The sequence below is a fragment of the Corythoichthys intestinalis genome, chromosome 3 (assembly GCF_030265065.1).
Source record: "Corythoichthys intestinalis isolate RoL2023-P3 chromosome 3, ASM3026506v1, whole genome shotgun sequence".
In the NCBI taxonomy this organism is placed as follows: Eukaryota; Metazoa; Chordata; class Actinopteri; order Syngnathiformes; family Syngnathidae; genus Corythoichthys; species Corythoichthys intestinalis.
The window spans coordinates 62,083,086-62,102,697 of record NC_080397.1 but is presented as its reverse complement, the minus strand read 5'-3'; the positions used below and the strand labels follow the sequence as shown (position 1 = coordinate 62,102,697).

The window sequence follows — 19,612 nt, the reverse complement described above, 5'->3', positions numbered from 1 at the left end:
TGATTATCACGATCATCGATGTATCGTACATTACTAGTTAATACAGTAGCCAAACAAATTTATGTCCATTACTTATCTAAAATATCCTAATGATTCAACAGGAATGATGGAAATATGCCAATACAACAAAAAGTTGCCCTTAAGCTGCTTTAAAAAAAAAAAAAAAAAAAAAAAAAAAAAAAAAAAAATTCAACAAAGTGCAAAAATATTAATCATTTTAAAGGGAGTACTTACAGTATTTCTCTCAACAATACAATAAAATTTACACATTTGGAATGACTTCCACATTTTCTGGAAACAAAGTGTCTTTAGAAAATAAGACTTCTTTTAACCAATATACTTTGTTTTCACAGTTCTGTACTATTTAGCATGTTTGTAGTGTTGCCGCTACAGGATGACGCGGGGGTAGTGCCGCTACGTAACATGTTTGTAGTGTTATCGCTGAACTTAATCATGGTTTTACACATTCTGCATATTAAATACATGCTAGCGAATTAGCTAAATAGCTTAGCGCTCGGCGCTAACTATTAACATCTCAATAACAACAACAATAAAGGCTAAACAGTACAAGAGGTTTTGTGTACTGACCTCTTATAGATGCACGCGGGTCTTAGCAACACACTCAGGACATTTTTCATTTGAAATGCCTTAAAACTACTGCTGGACATCTACAAGACAAGGAGCAACAAACTATCGCTCTTCCCCTCTTGCTCTAAAAAAAAAAAAGCTCACGCACAAAAGTGCGACCGCCGGGTGCCTCCCTGTCTCATACACAAATTTATTTTCCAGTCTTTTATAAAGGAGTAAATCTTCATAACGTGCATGCGCCCGTTAACGGTGCCCGGGCGGCAGACGTGTCTTGAATTTCGTTCTGCTACGAGCAGCTGTCATAAAGTTATGAGTAGGTTTCTTCTGATCATGTTTTTTTGCTCCCGATCCGATCTCGATCGTTTTAGTCTGAGTATCTGCCATTCCCGATATTTCCCGATCCGATTGCTATTTTTTGCTCCCGATTGAATTCTAATCATTCTCGATAATTTTTCCCGATCATATACATTTTAGCAGTGCATTAAGAAAAAAATGAATAAGCTCCGGCAAAGGGCGGTGGGACGGGCGGCTGGACAGAAACTCCATGCTGCGGTCCCACTGCCCCAAGCCAAGCTCTCCTATTTTAATGCATACATTGCACTACCCTCCCCTCACACCCCCATCACGGTGCTGGGTGATGGCTGCCAGTCGGGAACCTGGCAGCCACAGTAATAGGGTGGTAGGTGGGTCCCACACTTTTTCTATATGGCGTGGCTCCCGGGGTGTGGCCTCCCCTCTGCCTCGGCTGCCGGCCGCGGGAGTGGGTTGGGGGGTCGGGTCTCTGATCTTGCATCGCCCCGTGGCAGTTCCTGGGCGTTCTCCTGCCTCCGCCTTCCCCTCTCTTCTCTGGCTGGGCATCCGCCCTGCGCTCCGTCGCGGGTCGCTGGCTGGGCGTCGGTGTATCAGCGGGGTGTCGCCTGCACCGGCGGGGGACCCTGCCTTGCCTGGGGCTTGGTGGGCCGTTGGGGGTCCCGTGGCGTGCCGTGCCGGTTGGGGGGCTGTGGCTGTGGCTCGTGGCCCGGGTGGGTGTAGGCGTGGGGTTGGTGATGCGTCCCCTCCTGCCATCCCTGAAGGCCGGTTGATGGGCACGCGGGTGGCCCGGGGGACCACCCTGGGTCCCGGGGGGGGGGACGGTGGCTCCTTTGCTGGGCGGCGGGAGGAGGGATGGGCTGCGCATAGCCCCCCCACCCCCCTGCCCGCCCTCCCTCCCCGGGCTGACTGGGTGGGGGCCGTGGCCCTGGGTTGGCGCCCGCGCGGTTTCTCCGCCCGTCTGCGTGGCTGTCGCGCGCCCGGTGGGGCTTGCGTGCTGCTGGATGTGGTAGGGCATGCTCGGGTTGGGGGTTCCGGTGCCGGGATTGGCGATGCGGCGGCGTAGGGTTGGTCGCCAACGGGCTTACACTCATAAGAGATTCACACGATTACTGGGTTCTAGATCACAGAACTGATTTGTGTACACTCTACCCCTTTCAATCACTTAGCTTATAGTCTTATAGACACCCCCACCCCCATTCTCCTCTTTCACTGGCCAATTGGCCCCCACATGGTGTAAACCGGAAATACATCTCGCTGACGATAGCACCAGCATATTAGTAACTAGTTTAGATGTTCAATGTATTTCTTGTTGTTGTTTGTGTATGTGTTTCTTTTCTTTCTTCTCTTGTATTTCTTTTCTTCTGTCCCCCCATAATCCCTTCCTGTTCGCTGCTTTGTCATAATAACAAGGTATTTTGAATGATCACAATGGGAGTATGTCAGACTCTCCATGTGAAACATTAAAACTGTTCAGAATCCGGGCACTTAGACTTCCATTCTCTGTGTCAAACAGCTGAACAGGACAGGTTTAAAAAAAAAAAAAAAAAAAAAAAAAATGAATAAAACTTGGACGAATATATACATTCAACATACAGTACATAAGTACTGTGCTTATTATGACAATAAATCCTCAAGATGGCATTTACATTATTAACATTCTTTCTGTGAGAGGGATCCACGGATAGAAAGACTTGCAATTCTTAAAGGATAAATGTGACTTTGTATATTGCCATCTAGTGTATTTGTTGAGCTTTCAGTAAATGATACTGTAGCCATGCCCAAATGCATGATGGGAAGTGGAACCATGACTGTGCGTAGTGCTACCAATTGATATATCTTCTCTGCGTTGGGAAATAACATAGGGTGTTAAGAAAAAGATCAATAACTACCTTGCTTCCCCACATTGCTTCCCACGATATTTAATGTAGGGAGAGGGATTGTAAGGCTCTAGCCAATTAAAAAAAGGTTCCAAAGGCTTCCAAAATTCAGTCTACTCATTTTACGCTGCCTTTTAGCTCTCTATATAGGTAAAACGGCGCCATTACAGATGGAGCGCGACAATGTGTGAGTGGGTCGTGCAGTGCATGCATTAATTGCGTTAAATATTTTAACGTGATACATTTTTTAAGAAATTAATTACCGCCATTATCGGGATAAATTTGATAACCTTACCTTAAGCCAAAACTAAAGACTCTGGATGAGTAACATATTATGTCTGTAACGTTAAATACAATTAGAAAACGATTTAATTACAAAAAAAATATATATTAAAAAAAGGCATGTCCGATATTTTTTTGCCGATTCCGATACTTTGAAAATGACGTGATCCGATCGATCCGGACATCTCTAGTTATGAGGGAAAATTATCGTTTTTGAACCTTTGTAAACTGTAATCGAATCGTCACGTGTCGAATCGCGATGCATGTAATAATGGATTTTTTGGAACTCCTCTAGTGGTGGCTTATTGTCAGGTGCGCCTTATAGTCCGAAAATTACGTTATACAAAACAACTAATAAAGAGAAAAACAAGCTATTTTCATCCTTCTGCTGTGAGTTTTTCACTAGTAGGCGTCCAATCCATTTCAAATGGGAGGGATGGCAGCGAATGAACTTTCGTCCATTCATGTAGCTCTTCAATTGAAATGTTTGTAACTTGTCCAATCCATTTGAACAATTCAAACAGATTGGACGTCTATCGCCGTCAACGGCTGCCGCTGAGTTCATCTCATTATTATGATGCTTTCATGTTATTTGTATAGAGTTCATTTTGCCTACACTTATATATTCGTCAAACCCTTTCTTTTACCCGCAGACTGTGGGATGATGGAATTATCGATCCTGCTGACACGCGCCTGGTCTTGGGACTGAGCCTGAGCGCCGCGCTTAACGCGCCGACGAAGAAGACGCGTTTCGGAGTGTTCCGAATGTGATGGACCTGCAAAATATTGTTCATATTTTGGCATATTAGAATTATGTACTGATAGATTATGAAAGGCCTTAACTGTTACAATTTGTACTAAAATAAAGCAAATCAGATATTTAGTGTTTTTCTTTAGAAGCATCACCAGTAATTGCTGGATTATCACATGGGGGCGCTGTTGAGCCATAAACATCTTCTGGGAACCAGAGTTGAAGGCCACAGAAAGGTTGCAGTATTGACAGAATAGTTTTAACGTGGAAGCAGATGTCTGGAGAGCAGAGACCCAGGTGGGTTTGTTATTCTTCATCGTCTGTATTCTCATTTAAAAAAAAAAAAAAAAAACTTGTGTCCTTACCTGGAATAGCGTGTTGTTGCATGTGGAGTGCGGAGGATGTATACCAAATCTTTCTCCCCCACATGGTCAGTTTGTTGATGTTAACATTATAACTTCACAGTAGTAATTCCTTGTTTTTTCACCACATGACATTTGGGTTAACATTTGATGCGGCGGTGCTTTCTCTGTGTTCGAAACTGTAAAGTCTGCCGGTTCCGCTGCTGCACTCCGAGGCGGTTGACAGCAGAAATAACTCAGACCCCATGGTGAGTGTGCGTGGATGTATTTGTGCGAGTATGAATGCCGCCCGCCTGCCCGCCTGCCCGCCCACACACAAAAAAAAACTCCTCTAGCATCTGCACCATTTTTTAACGCTGCTCTACTGGCCATCCCTTCTTCCTCCTCCATCAAATTACCCTGAAGGGGGCATTGAAAATGGATGAAGCCCAAAAGTTTCCAATTTATGGAAATTGCAAAAGTTCACCAATTTGAAAGTTAAATCATTGGCCGCTATTGACGGGAATAGGACTGGAGTCTTAACAGTATTGATTCGGTCAAATTAGACTAAGGCCTTGTTCAGACTGGCAGGTACAATCTGATTTTTAGGATCCAGATTGAAAGTGGATGACTCTTTTGTAGTCTGATCAGTCACAAAGCCATGAGCGTCGTCAGACATATTTCACTAGGGCACGTGTCCCAGTATTGTGCCACAGCCATAAGCGGATTTTCAGGGAGGGCCAGGGGGGCTAGGCCCCACCTTGTGGCCGAAAAGTGTCATTGCATGTAATTAACTTTCCTATACTGTGTACCAGGGGCCCCCATCCGCCGGGGCGCATTTGCTACCGGGCCGCAGAGAAATAATATTTTATTAACGACTGCATTCTGGCTGAATTGACTTTGGCCTGTGCCCCTGCTTAACACATCAATATCCCTGTCTACTCTAGATATAATACTACAGTATAGATTAGAATGTCGTCATAGAAATCCATTGATTGGACTGCAAGCAGTACATCTTGTTTTGTATATATAATATAGAGTGCCCTCCATAATTATTGTAATTATAATAATCATGTGTTTCTTAGCTTCTAATATTTTTTTTCTAAATAATATGGGACCTTAATGGAAAAAAAGAAAAATCCAACCTTCAATACAAGTGCATTTATTCAGTGGGGAAAAAATCCCACATAAAGAAATTATTATTTGACATCAAATAATGTGTGTCACAATTATTAGCACCCCTGGTGTTAATACTTTGTACAACCCCCTTTTGCCAACAAAACATCACCTAATCTTCTATAATGTTTCACAAGATGGGAAAAGACCGAAAGAGGGATCTTCAGCCATTCCTCTTTGCAGAATCTCTCTAAATCATCCAGAGACCTGGGTCCTCTCCTCTGTACTCTCCTCTTCAGCTCACCCCACAGGGTTTCAATGGGGTTGAGGTCTGGGGACTGAGATGGTCATGGGAGGAGCTTGATTTTGTGTCTGGTGAACCATTTCTGTGTAGATTTGGCCATATGTTTAGGGTCATTGTCTTGCTGAAAGACCCAATGACGACCCATCTTCAGCTTTCGGGCAGAGGGCAACAGATTTTGATTTAAAATGTCCCGGTATTTCAAAGCATTCATGATGTCATGCACCCTAACAAGGTTCCCAGGGCCTTTGGAAGCGAAACAGCCCCACAGCATCACTGACCCTGCCCATGTAGCATTTGCAATCGCTACACAAAAATAGCAATGTAAATTGCCCCCAAGAACGGTCAGAGGCGTAAGACAACCAGAGGATATATAAGAAAGACAGGGCATATGGTGGTAAAGGATAGATTGTTGAAACAGGAAAATGCCATTATCAGTAGCATAAGGCAATGCACACAAGAAAAAGGTGTCGATCAAAAAGCTACCTTTGGCTCTTTTTCCCGTCTTTTTCAGCCCTCGACACTCAAGCCACCTGTTTGACAGAACATTTGTGTGTTCTTCCACATCTTTACCAGTGAATTTGACACCAGGGACATCATTTTCGGACAGAATTAGTAGGTTTAGCTCAGTAAACATCTCGTTCGTACACTATTTCCATTCATTTACTATTAGGGACAAACGGGAGGTTATCTGATATGAAACTACTTCCTCTCTGTAGTTTCAATTATCCGTCTCACAAAATCTGATATATGTGCTTTGGGACTTTTCCAACTTCAAAAGAGCAATCCCGTTTCAATCTGGATGGACTAAAAATCAGATTTTGGCTGCCTGTCTGAAAAAGGCTACGGAGGCCACATTAAAACCGGATTTTGCACTCCAGTTTTATTGATCTGCTCCATGCGAGACGGGGGATTCACTACACGAAAATTTGAATAATAATGGTTCTATATGTCTGAACTTAGCACATAAATTACCTTAGGGGCATCGTGGCACTATAAAATTCTTTCCAAAGCAAGCAACTTTCAGGTGCATACCTCCATCTAACGTACAAGAATGCACCCGTTCCTCCACCTTTACAGACATGAACTTTCAAGGATTTAAAAACTGCTTTCTTTTCATACCTCACTGTCCACCTCTCCTCAATTAAACCCTTATGAGACCATTCACGCGGTTAAGATTTAAACGAAAAACTTAAATGAAACGTTAGACTTTGTTATAATATACTAGTAGGCCTACATGGTTTTCCCGACATCTATAGCTTCTATCTAGTGAAGGAATCTGCCCTTTTAGCTATATTGCCGTAATCAAGTCAGCCGAACCGCCGGACCCACGCTGGCGCGGCTCCAACAGCCTGGGCCGGCGAGACTCTAACAACCCGGCCAAAAGGCCAAACTCCATGCGTTCAGCTTAGTCTAAAGCCCTTATACTGACTCCATTTTGAAAGCTGGAAAAAGGCTTTGAAGCACAAGTTGAAAATTTAGAGAACATTCTTCCGAAACATTTTTGACTTTTTAGGTAAGCTTTGGCAAACTCCAGTCTGGATTTTTAATGTCTCTGGGTCAGAAGTGGGGTCTTCCTGGGTATCCTACCATAGAGTCTCTTTTCATTCAGACACTGACGGGTTGACACTGTTGTACCCTCGGACTGCGGGGGAGCTTGAACTTGTTTGGACGTTGGTCGAGGTTCTTTATCCACCATCCGCACAATCTTTTGTTGAAATCTCTGGTCAATTTTTCTTTTCTGTCCACATCTAGTGAGGTTAGCCACAGTGCCGTGGGCTTTACACTTATTGATGACACTGTGCACGGTAGACACAGGAACATTCAGGTCTTTGGAGATGGACTTGTAGCCTTGAGAATGCCCATGCTTTCTCACAATTTTGTTCCTCCGGCCCTCAGACAGTTCTTTGGTCTTCTTTCTTTTTTCCATGCTCAATGTGTCACACACAAGGACACAGGACAGAGGTTGAGTCAACTTGAATCCATTTTAACTGGCTGCAAATGTTAGTTCTTGCCACCACCTGTTATGTGCCACAGGTAAGTAACAGGCACTGTAATACCCCTTTCCCACTGGCCAAAAAACCCGTGTCAACCCACTAACAATCGGCTTTTGGTGGCAGTGGGAAAGGTGCAGCGACCCGCCTCGACCCATGTCAATCAACCCGCCAAGCGACCCGCGTTAAAATCATCTCGGCTCTAATCGTCATGCAGCGTGAAAGCAAAACCCCAGGTCAACAGTCAACACCCTGATCTACGTGGTTACGTTGGCTCTTACGTGATGCATCATAACAACATGCCAGTCGCCTCCCATTTAACACGCCCCACAACCGTAGTTACGGCGATGCTAACAACAAAAGCTAGTAGAAGAAGAATTCACATCGCCTACGTTGCCTCAGCACAAGCAGAGTGTTGATCCTTTGCCGCATTTCGACCATTTTGAGGGCCGTAAAAAGCATGAAAACAGAACACAAATGGAAAGGAGGCTTCCATAATGCTCTGCATTGTTTACTTCCTCGAACTGAATGAATTCGGTTGCACTTGTCGACGTTGATCTTAACGTGGTGACGTCATGTAACCTTACGCACGGCTGAGGAGGGGTGGGGGGTTAGACAGGTGGAAAAAAAAAAAAAAAAAAGACACGGCTTTTATTTGTCAATGGGAAAGGTGCCAAATGCCAATAGCTAGTGGGTTGCATCGGCTTGGAAAAAACGCACGTTGACCCACTAGTTTCAGTGGGAAAGGGGCATTAGTTACAATTATTAGAGAAGCATCACATGATTTTTCAAAGGGTGCCAATACTTTTGTCTGGCCCATTTTTGCCATTTTTGGAGTTTTGTGTAAAATGATAATGATTTTTTTTTCATTGCAAACAAAATAAATGATATTACAACCACAGCATTTGTAATTGCAAATACTAATTTCTGGGAGAAATTGAACATTATCTAACAAAATTACAGGGGTGCCAAAACTTTTGGCCAACACTGTATATTTTAAACTCATTATTCTGGTCATGATCTCGCCTCCCAAAAGTCTACGTCTTAGGTAGCGTGTAGGGTTGTTCCGATCATGTTTTTTTGCTCCCGATCTGATCGTTGTAGTTTGAGTATCTGCCGATCCCGATATTTCCCGATCCGATTGCTTTTTTTTTGTTGTTGCTCCCGATTCAATTCCAATTATTCCCGATAATTTTTCCCGATCATATACATTTTGGCAATGCATTAAGAAAAAAATGAATAAAACTCGGACGAATATATACATTCAACATACAGTACATAAGTACTGCATTTGTTTATTATGACAATAAATCCTCAGGATGGCATTTACATTATTAACATTCTTTCTGTGAGGGATCCACGGATAGAAAGACTTGTAATACTTAAAGGACAAATGTGACTTTGTATATTGTGACTAAATAATGCCATCTAGTATATTTGTTGAGCTTTCAGTAAATGATACTGTAGCCATGCCCAAATGCATGATGGGAAGAGGAACCATGACTGCGTAGTGCTACCAATTGATATATCTTCTCTGCGTTGGGAAATAACATAGGGTGTTAAGAAAAAGATCAGTTACTACCTTGCTTCCCACGATATTTCTAATCGTAGGGAGAGAGATTGTAAGGCTTTAGCCAATTAAAAAAAGGCTCCTAAGGCTTCCAAAATTCACTCTACTCATTTTACGCTGCCTTTTAGCTCCTATATAGGTAAAATGGCGCCCTTACAGATTGAGCGCGACAATGCGTGAGTGGGTCGTGCAGCGCATGCATTAATTGCGTTAAATATTTTAACGTGATACATTTTAAAAATTAATTTCCGCCATTATCGGGATAAATTTGATAACCCTACCTTAAGCCAAAACTAAAGACTCTGGATGAGTAACATATTATGTCTGTAACGTAAAATACAATTAGAAAACGATTTAATAATAAAAAATATATATATATATGTATATATATATATATATATATATATATATATATATATTTAAAAAAAGGCATGTCCGATATTTTTTTGCCGATTCTGATACTTTGAAAATGACGTGATCGGACCATCTCTAGTAGCGTGGTCTCGAGTACCACATTACTGAGCAGTATAGAAAATAGCTCAATGATATTAAACTGTCTCCTTCGACCCATCGTTCACCCCGCCATTATTATTTTTGAAGCATCTGGCTAGTTTTTGCAGAATCTCACTGACACAACTGTGCCATTTACCAAGTCGTGGAGAAGTACTAGCAGAATTCATCCAGCCCCCTTCTTTGGCCATGACTTCATCCCTCCACTAAGTTTTAATCACTAGAGAGAGCAACATCTTTCATCCTTAGCCAAGAAATGTACTCATATTTGCTTGCTAAGTGTGCAGTGTCATGTTTAATAGATGCCCTCGGTTCACTAGCTTGTTCGCTCCCTGACAGAATCTACTCAGGACAATTATGACTCATATCCAAGTCACCCAGCAGCAGCCTAAAAATAATCCTGACTGCAAGTCTGAGTCAGTGTGCGCTTCTTGGAGAGCGCTTAATACCTGTGGCTTTCCCGTCCGTAGTGGCGGCTCTCAGAGTTTTGACCATTGTTTTGGTACTTTATGAAGACAATATTGAAATCTATTTCTGTGTCAAATTTTCAGATAAATGTTTAAATTATCACAATGTGTTTTGTTAACTCTGGGGTAGGAAAGAGGTCAGGCAGAAGGTTACAAATAGGTTCTAGCATACTCACATCTCATGAAATGCTGATTTTCTCTCTACTTGATTGGTGACCAATGGCCATCTACTGAGGAAATTGCCTGCATATGTGGTGGACACCTCTCTGGAGTGTCGCCTCCCATGGTGCTGAAGATTCCTTTATGTTTTGCGGTTTCCAAGATGATGTCACTGTCCATGGTGCTGAACCCCTGTGATGAGCCCTGTAGAGCTGGTCACTAAAACTGGGGCACCGCAATTTGCACATCCACTGAAAATGTTAAGGGACAGTGGGGCAAATAAATATTTAGTCAACCACTAATTGTGGAAGTTCTCCCACTTGAAAATATTAGAGAGGCCTGTAATTGTCAACATGGTTAAACCTCAACCATGAGAGACATAATGTGGAAAAAAAAAACAGAAAATCACATTGTTTGATTTTTAAAGAATTTATTTGCAAATCATGGTGGGAAATAAGTATTTGGTCAATACCAAAAGTTCATGTCAATACTTTTTATGTACCCTTTGTTGGCAATAACGGAGGCCAAACGTTTTCTGTAACTCTTCACAAGCTTTTCACACATTGTTGCTGGTATTTTGGCCCATTCCTCCATGCAGATCTCCTCTAGAGCAGTGATGTTTTGGGGCTGTCGTTGGACAACACGCACTTTCAACTCCCTCCACAGATTTTTTAATGGGGTTGAGATCTGGAGACTGGCTAGGCCACTCCAGGACCTTGAAATGCTTCTTATGAAGCCACTCCTTTGTTGCCCTGGCTGTGTGTTTTGGATCATTGTCATGCTGAAAGACCCAGCCACGTCTCATCTTCAATGCCCTTGCTGACGGTAGGAGATTTTCACTCAAAATCTCTCGGTACATGGCCCCCCTCATTCTTTCCTTTACACAGATCAGTCGTCCTGGTCCCTTTGCAGAAAAAACAGCCCCAAAGCATGATGTTTCCACCTCCACTCTTCACAGTGGGTATGGTGTTCTTCAGATGCAATTCAGTATTCTTTATCCTCCTAACACGAGAACCTGTGTTTGTACCAAAAAGTTCTATTTTGGTTTCATCTGACCATAACACATTCTCCCAGTCCTCTTCTGGATCATCCAAATGCTCTCTAGCGAACCGCAGACGGGCCTGGACGTGTACTTTCTTCAGTAGGGGGACATGTCTGGCAGTGCAGGATTTGAGTCCCTGGCAGCGCATTGTGTTAGTGATAGTAGCCTTTGTTACTGTGGTCCCAGCTCTGTAGGTCATTCACTAGGTCCCCCCGTGTGGTTTGGGGATTTTTGCTTCCCGTTCTTGTTATAATTTTGACGCCACGGGGTGAGGAGGGAGTTGAAAGTCCGTGTTGCCCAACGACAGCCCCAAAACATCACTGCTCTAGAGGAGATCTGCACGGAGGAATGGGCCAAAATACCAGCAATAGTGTGTGAAAAGCTTGTGAAGAGTTACAGAAAACGTTTGGCCTCCGTTATTGCCGACAAAGGGTACATAACAAAATATTAAGATGAACTTTTGGTATAGACCAAATACGTATTTTCCACAATGATTTGCAAATAAATTCTTTAAAAATCAAACAATGTGATTTTCCGTTTTTTTTTTCCACATTCTGTCTCTCATGGTTGAGGTTTACCCATGTTGACTATTACAGGCCTCTCTAATATTTTCAAGTGGGAGAACTTGCACAACTGGTGGTTGACTAAATACTTATTTGCCTCACTGCCTCACACATATTTCGTTTAAAAAAAAAAAAAAAAAAACTTGCATATTCATTACATATATCACTCGCATATTTTAAATTTTTAAACAAATGATGCCACAATGAAAAAATGGTGTCTATAAAAAAGGCACGGTTATCTACCTCATACCAACCCCTAATTGTATTTTTTTTTTTGTTACTGTCGCATTTTCTCCGATATGTTAGATGATAAATAATCGATCCAAACAAAGAAAAATTGGAAAAAAAAAAATCATTTAAAAGGGTAAATATATGAAAAAGGCAATCTCAACCACTCCTTGATTTCTGCATCGTGACCCTTGTTATATTACCATGTTTCACCCATAAAATCCCCCAAAAATCCAGCCATGGCCATTCACAGCTGTATCTTGACACTCAGTGATAAATACTACATGGAGTTTTTAGATCAAAACAAAGTAAGTACGCGATATCTCGTTAAAGTCATGGCGTTTGTTATTCTGCTTTCGCGTGCTCTCACCTCTTGATAGGGTTTTGCTGTTTAAAAAACAAACCCCCCAAAAAATGCCCTCCTGTTCAAAATGTTTCTTCCCCCAGAAAATTGAGATTTTAAGCTTTCCAATTATGTATCACACGTGCATATCGGACAATTTTGAAATTAGGACAAATTAGGGGGCTCAGAGCGGAACTTCAAGTCACCTACTAAGTGTTTTCCGCCATATGTATATATTTTAGGGCTGTCAAAATTATCGCGTTAACGGGCGGTAATTAATTTTTTAAATTAATCACGTTAAAATATTTGACGCAATTAACGCACATGTCCTCCTCTGACAGATTTAAATGACAGTAGAGTGAAATGCCCACTTGTTAATTGTTTTATGGAGTTTTGCCGCCCTCTGCTGACGCTTTGGTGCGACTGATTTTATAGGCTTCAGCACCCATGAGCATTGTGTAAGTAATTATCGACATCAACAATGGCGGGCTACTAGTTTATTTTTTGATTGAAAATTTTATTAAAACGAAAACATTAAGAGGGGTTTCAATATAAAATTTCTATAACTTGTACTAACATTTATCTTTTAAGAACTACAAGTCTTTCTATCCATGGATCACTTTAACAGGATGTTAATAATGTTAATGCCATCTTGTTGTTTTATTGTTATAATAAACAAATAGTCCTTATGTACCGTATGTTGAATGTATATATCCATCTTGTGTCTTATCTTTCCATTCCAACAATTGTTTTTATTTAATTATTTTACAGAATATATATATAATTTACAGAAAAATATGGCATATTTTATAGATGGTTTGAACTGCGATTAATTACGATTAATTAATTTTTAAGCTGTAATGAACTCGATTCAAAATTTTAATCGTTTGACAGCCCCAATATATTTATTATATATTTAGTAATGAGCAATACTAGTAACTTTCCTTGGAAAGGGTTGAAACCCCCAATTATTTCCTGCAGGAGTTAAACCGAATTTCATATCTGGCCAAAAAGGATTTCAGTGTCCGGTCAGCAGCATTTTGTGGTTTCAGCTGTCTCAACAATCAATATCTTCCCTAACCATAATGAAGCCTATGATTAACATCTCACTGCGTCATGCTCTTGTCATCATGGATAGAAAACAACCAAAGAACAACTTGTATCTTTATAAGTCTTGTAAGTCATTTCACCCAAGGGCGTAGGTTTGCATAGGTAGGGTAGGGACATAACACCACCAACTTTTAGGGATGCTCAAATTGTCCCCACCAACTTTTAAGCAACCTTATTTGCATTATATAATGAGTTCAGTTATATAGGTAATTTAGATTGTCTTCCCATAAGTTTTAAGGATAGAATTGACCCTACATTATGTTCAGACTTACATTTACCTGCTTTCACTTGCTGAATGTCCTGGTCCATTTTTTCCCCTTCAAACGCATGGTTGATTGGCTGATGACTAGAACCCCCACATTCACACAATCCTGACAGAACTACATGTCGACATGCCGCCGCCTCCTCCGCCCCCTTTGAAGAGGAGGGATATTGGAAAGTTTTTTCGGCCAGCAGCAGCCACTTTAAGTAATGTAAAAAGTAGGGCTGTCAAAATTATCGCGTTAACGGGCGGTAATTAATTTTTTGAATCAATCACGTTAAAATATTTGACGCAATTAACGCACATGCCCCGCTCAAACAGATTAAAATGACAGCCTAAAGACATCAATGTTGTGGGAACACACCACTAATTTTGCAACGAAGTCCGACCTGCATCAGATTTAGCATAACATTAAACTGTGTGAACTTGCTAACCTGTAAAACTGGAGTAGAAAGCTGCTTAAAGACGTGTCTTCCTGTACTTTTTCTACTGTTAACGTTAATCCAACTGTGCATCTTGTGCATTTATTCCCTAATTAAAATGTATGTATGTATTTTCTCTTATCATTAAAAAAAATATTTTTATTTGCAGCCAATGCACATTTTTTTAACCACTCCCCTCCAAAAAAACAAAAACACAACCACTGTAAATTTCCTTTATATCAAGCAAGCATTTGGAAAAATGACATTTTTACGTAGGAACCAGCTATATTTGAGAAATGTACCCAATCTGTTTGGCCTTATTAATATCCCATCCCCGCCAAAAAGTGTACATCCAGGTTATGCTGTTATAGCATCCCTACCAATGTTGAGACCAAACCTACGCCCTTGATTTCACCGGCCTTGGTCTTGACACCACATTTGATGGTGTTCGGTTTCTTCCGAAAAGATTTGTTTTTAGATAGTGTGGTCTTGTGCACAACCTTAATCTTTCCTTTTTTTCCAGCATAAGATCCACATGCGGGTGCAGAGTTTTCTTCAGGTAATCTGGCATTTCAAAAACATGCCTATCATGGTAAATTTGGCGTGTCCACTTATCCTGCAATTGTTTGGGTGACGCATCCATAAATATTGATTCATACAGTACACTCACCAGCCAGAAGATGACTCCCAATGTACACAGTACTGTAATGTGATCTGTTATGATGAACCCTACTGGATGTCTGAATGTTTGTAGTGTGTGACTTCAGTCATCGATTCGATAGCTTACGTAACTCAAAAATTGACGATGACCATTTCACTACGTCATCTGTTATCATTGAAAATGACACTGCTCCATATTTTGGATTTCAAATAGTTCATATTATATTCAGTGTTGTCAGTAACGCGTTAGTTAATCTGATTACTTTTTTCAGTAACGAGTAATCTAACGCGTTCATTTTCGTTCAAGTTAGTTTCCTTAGTGTCTCTACGGTACTATTTTTTCATTGCCTCATAACGTATGTAGAATGAAGAATATTGTAGTCATGTACGAAGAGCATTTTGAATAGAAAATGCTAAAACAATAGGTTCCCGGTACGTGTTTCCATGACAAGCTCTTAGCTATTTCCTGTTTTGGTCTCACGTCATGTGTTGTGGTGGACATTCGCGCCGAGTGTTGAGACGTTGCGTGGGAATGTTGATCTGTGGATATCCATGAATGAAGGTGAGTATTTTTCCTTCAATCTGGAGGGTATCAGCAAAAGGTTGGACCCCCTACTTGCGTGGCCGTTTTGTAGCATTGCCGTAGCAACGACGGGCAGTCATCGCTCCAAGTTGGCAAGCTTTGTTTACATCATATGCGTGTTCAACATTTATGCCGTGAGGAGATGTGTTCGTTTAGCATCTGTCGGATGTGTTGTAAGTCCAATTGAGTGCAAAGTGCTTAGTTGCCGCCATGTTTTGTGGCCCAATTGACCACGTGTGTGTTGAGAGGAGTACTTCCGGGTTGTGCATGGCGTACCTCAGGGTTGTGCACGCGCATCCGCGCCCGCCACCACATATGCAATTTTGTGCAGTCAGTTGGCATTGTTTTACTGATATGCTGTTCACCATAACCCGAAATTCAGAGGTTTTGACATTAGGCTTAATCTTAGAGTTAGCGGGGTTTAATTGGTCGGTGGAGTTAATTTCAACAAATTCCAAGCAGTTTGTCAGATATTTGTTAGTTTCAGGGCTCCGGAGTGGCTAAGCTAGCGCGAAATTCTGTTATTCCCCTTTAAATTCAATCATCGGAAAATCAATTACATGTAATGACATTTTCCTGTTGTCATTCTTATGTTGAGGTGGCAAAGGGAGAAAAATGGGTAAAAAGTAACTGATAGATTACTTTTAAAGTAACTTACCGTAATTTCTGGACTATAAGGCGCACCTGACTATAAACCGCCACCCACCAAATTTGACACGAAAACAGCATTTGTTCATAGATTAGCCGCACTGGACAATAAGCCGCAGTTGTCCTCACTGTATTATGGGATATTTACACCAAAAGATATTAACCGGTAACACTTTATTTGACAGCATCACCATAAGACTGTCATTCAACCAAATGAACCACCATTCATTGCCTCAAAAAGCTTCATTTGGCTATCACTGGTCCCTTGGAGGAGACAGACAACCTCTGCTGCCACCTGCTGTCGACACTGTTGTCGTCCAACATGCCTCCTAGCATGCATTGCAGTGCTACAGATATAAATAACAATCTAAAGTCATGTTCTGTGCTAATTATTTCTTCAGTTACTCTTCCAGTTGCTTCATTCATTAATATTTGGTAACAATTTATTTTTAACAGTGGCGCCATAAAACAGTCATAAGACCATCATAATTATGACATGATACTGCCATGAGCATGAATGAAAGCTTATGACACATGTCATTTTGTGTCAACCGGCAAATTATCTCACTTTTGAATTGATGTAAAAGATCTGAGCTGAACACAAATGGAGTGTTGGTGACAAAATTTTCTGGATGATACTTAATGACATTCATTCATTCATCAATAGTGTCAGAATCAAGTCATAATTATGACAGTCTTATGGCAGTTTTATGATGCTGCTGTCAAATAAAGTGTTACCTATTAACCAAAATAAGTCAATAAAAAAGCCACACTGGACTATAAGCCACAGGATTCAAGATGAGGGAAAAAAGTAGCGGTTTATAGTCCAAAAATTACGGGTAGTTACTTTGATAATGAAGTAATCAGTAAAGTAACTAGATTACTTTTTTGAGGCGTAATCAGTAATCAGTTATGAAATTAATTTTTCAAGTAATCTGTGACAACACTGATTATATTATATACACCATTCCTTCTAAAAAATACCATATTGTGATAAAGTTAATTATTTTCTGTAATGTACTGATAAACATTTGACGTTCATATATTTTAGATTAATTACACACAACTGAAGTAGTTCAAGCCTTTTATTATTTTAATATTGATGATTTTGGCAAAAAAAAAAAAAAAAAAAGGGATTTTTGGTTTTTCTTGACTATCTCAAAAAATGAGCATATTTCAATACAAAAAAGTGTTTTTAACTACAAAAAAAGTCAACCTTCAATTAATTACCGTATTGGCCCGAATATAAGACGGCCCTGATTATAAGACGACCCCCTCTTTTTCAAGACTCAAGTTTGAAAAAAAGACTTTTTGAACGCCAAATTAATTTTTATACAGAAAATTGCAGAACATCCGAAACATGATTATATCAATATATTTGAGAGAAAAAGCATGTTGTTTTGCCTCATTCAAATCTTAATATCGGAACATTTAAATATCTAAACTAAAGTGCAATCACATTTGTAAATGAATGGCTTCTGGTTTTTGAAATGTAAATAAACCAATCTATTGTGATAAAACAACAAAATTGCAATAACTGCATTAACCATCAAAGTGAAGTCTAACTGTAACTGTAGTCTTGAAACAAATCTGAATAAGGAAAAACATTGCAATAAAATAATGCAAACTAGTTAAACTAAAAAGAGTAGCTGAGATCTGTCATGACAGAACATCGCTTCAATGATATCTGGCGCCATCTAGCGTCGTGAATGGGTATAACGTCTAGACCGCGAATATAAGACGACCCCCTCTTTCTCAATCTTATTTCAATGCAAAAAACACTGTCTTATATTCGGGCCAATACGGTATATCAGCTATGCACTCAGTACTTGGTCGGGAATCATTTTGCAGAAATGACTGCTTCGATGTGGCGTGGCATGGAGGCAATCAGCCTGTGGCACTGCTGAGGTGTTATGGAGGCCCAGGATGCTTCGTTAGCGGCCTTGAGCTCATCCGCAGTGTTGGATCTGGTGTCTCTCAGCTTCCTCTTCACAATATCCCACAGATTCTCCATGGGGTTCAGGTCAGGAGAGTTAGCAGGCCAAATGAGCACAGTAATGCCGTGGTCAGTAAACCATTTACCAGTGGTTTTGGCATTGTGAGCAGGTGCCAGGTCGTGTTGAAAAATGAAATCTTCCATCTTCTGAAAAGCAGATGGAAGCATGAAGTGCTCCAAAATCTCCTCATAGCTAACTGCATTGACCCTGCCCTTGATAAAACACAGTAGACCAACACCAGCAGCTGACATGGCACCCTAGACCATCACTGACTGTGGGTACTCAGGCATTTTGGCATTTCCTTCTCCCCAGTCTTCCTCCAAACTCTGGCACCTTGATTTCCGAACGATGTGCAAAATTTGCTTTTGTCTGGAAAAAAGTACTTTGGACCACTGAGCAACAGTCCAGTGCTGCTTCTCTGTAGCCCAGGTCGGGTGCCTCTGCCGCCGTTTCAGGTTCAAAAGTGGCTTCACCTGGGGAATGCGACACCTGTAGCCCATTTCCGGCACACGCCTGTGCACGGTGGCACTGGATGTTTCTACTCCAGACTCGGTCCACTGTTTCTGCAGGTCCCCCAAGCTCTGAAATCGGCCCCTCTCCACAATCTTTCTCAGGGTGCGGTCACCTCTTCTGGTTGTGCAGCGTTTCCTGCCACACTCTTTCCACTGAGGTGCCTTGATACAGCACTCTGGGAACAGCCTATTCGCGTAGAAATTTCTTTCTGTGTCTTAGCCTCTTGCTTGAGGGTGTCAACGATGGCCTCCTGGTCAGCAGTCAGGTCGTCAGTCTTGCCCATGATTGCGGTTTAGAGTCATGAACCAGGCTGGGAGTTTTTAAAAGCCTCTGGAATCTTTCGCTGGGGCTTTGAGTTAATTTGTTGATTCAGATGATTAGATTAGTAGCTTCTTTAGAGTACCTTTTCATAATATGCTAATTTTTTGAGATAGGGATTTTTGTTTTTTCTTGCAGTTGTGTGTAATGAATCTAAAATATATGAAAGTCTCATGTTTATCAGTACATTACAGAAAATAATGAACTTCATCACAATATGCCAATTTTTTGAGAAGGACCTGTATATTATAGTATATTCATACTGTTCACAGTGACGGAAAAGCAACTTTGCATGAATGCCTTTATGGTGGCCTTTTACTGTTACTACATTACAGCTGCATCTCAAAGGAAAATACAGTATGTTTTCGCTGCGATTCGGTTGTATTCACATTACAGAAACCCGAGCAACACCAGGCCATATTGTTGCTAGTACCGTATTTTTTGGACTATAAGTCGCACCTGAGTATAATTTGCACCAGCCATAAAAGGCCCAACGAAGAGGAAAAAACATAAATAAGTCGCACCGGAGTATAAGTCGCATTTTTCGGGGAAATTTACTTGATAAAATCCAACACATAGAACAGATAGGTCATCTTGAAAGGCATTTTAAAATAAAAATACAATAGAAAACAACATGCTGGATAAGTGTACAGTA

At 41.0% G+C, this 19,612-nt stretch overlaps 1 protein-coding gene across 1 annotated transcript in view; it reads left to right on the top strand.

The window, feature by feature from the left end:
• The window catches only part of mccc2 (methylcrotonyl-CoA carboxylase subunit 2), a 37,714-nt gene extending 33,748 nt beyond the window's left edge, over nt 1–3,966 (top strand). The window contains exon 17 of the mRNA XM_057832474.1: nt 3,713–3,966. Within this exon, the coding sequence (XP_057688457.1) occupies nt 3,713–3,830 (118 nt within the window). The 3' untranslated portion in view covers nt 3,831–3,966. The remainder of the gene's footprint in view (nt 1–3,712) is intronic.
• The last annotated feature ends 15,646 nt before the right edge of the window (nt 3,967–19,612 follow it).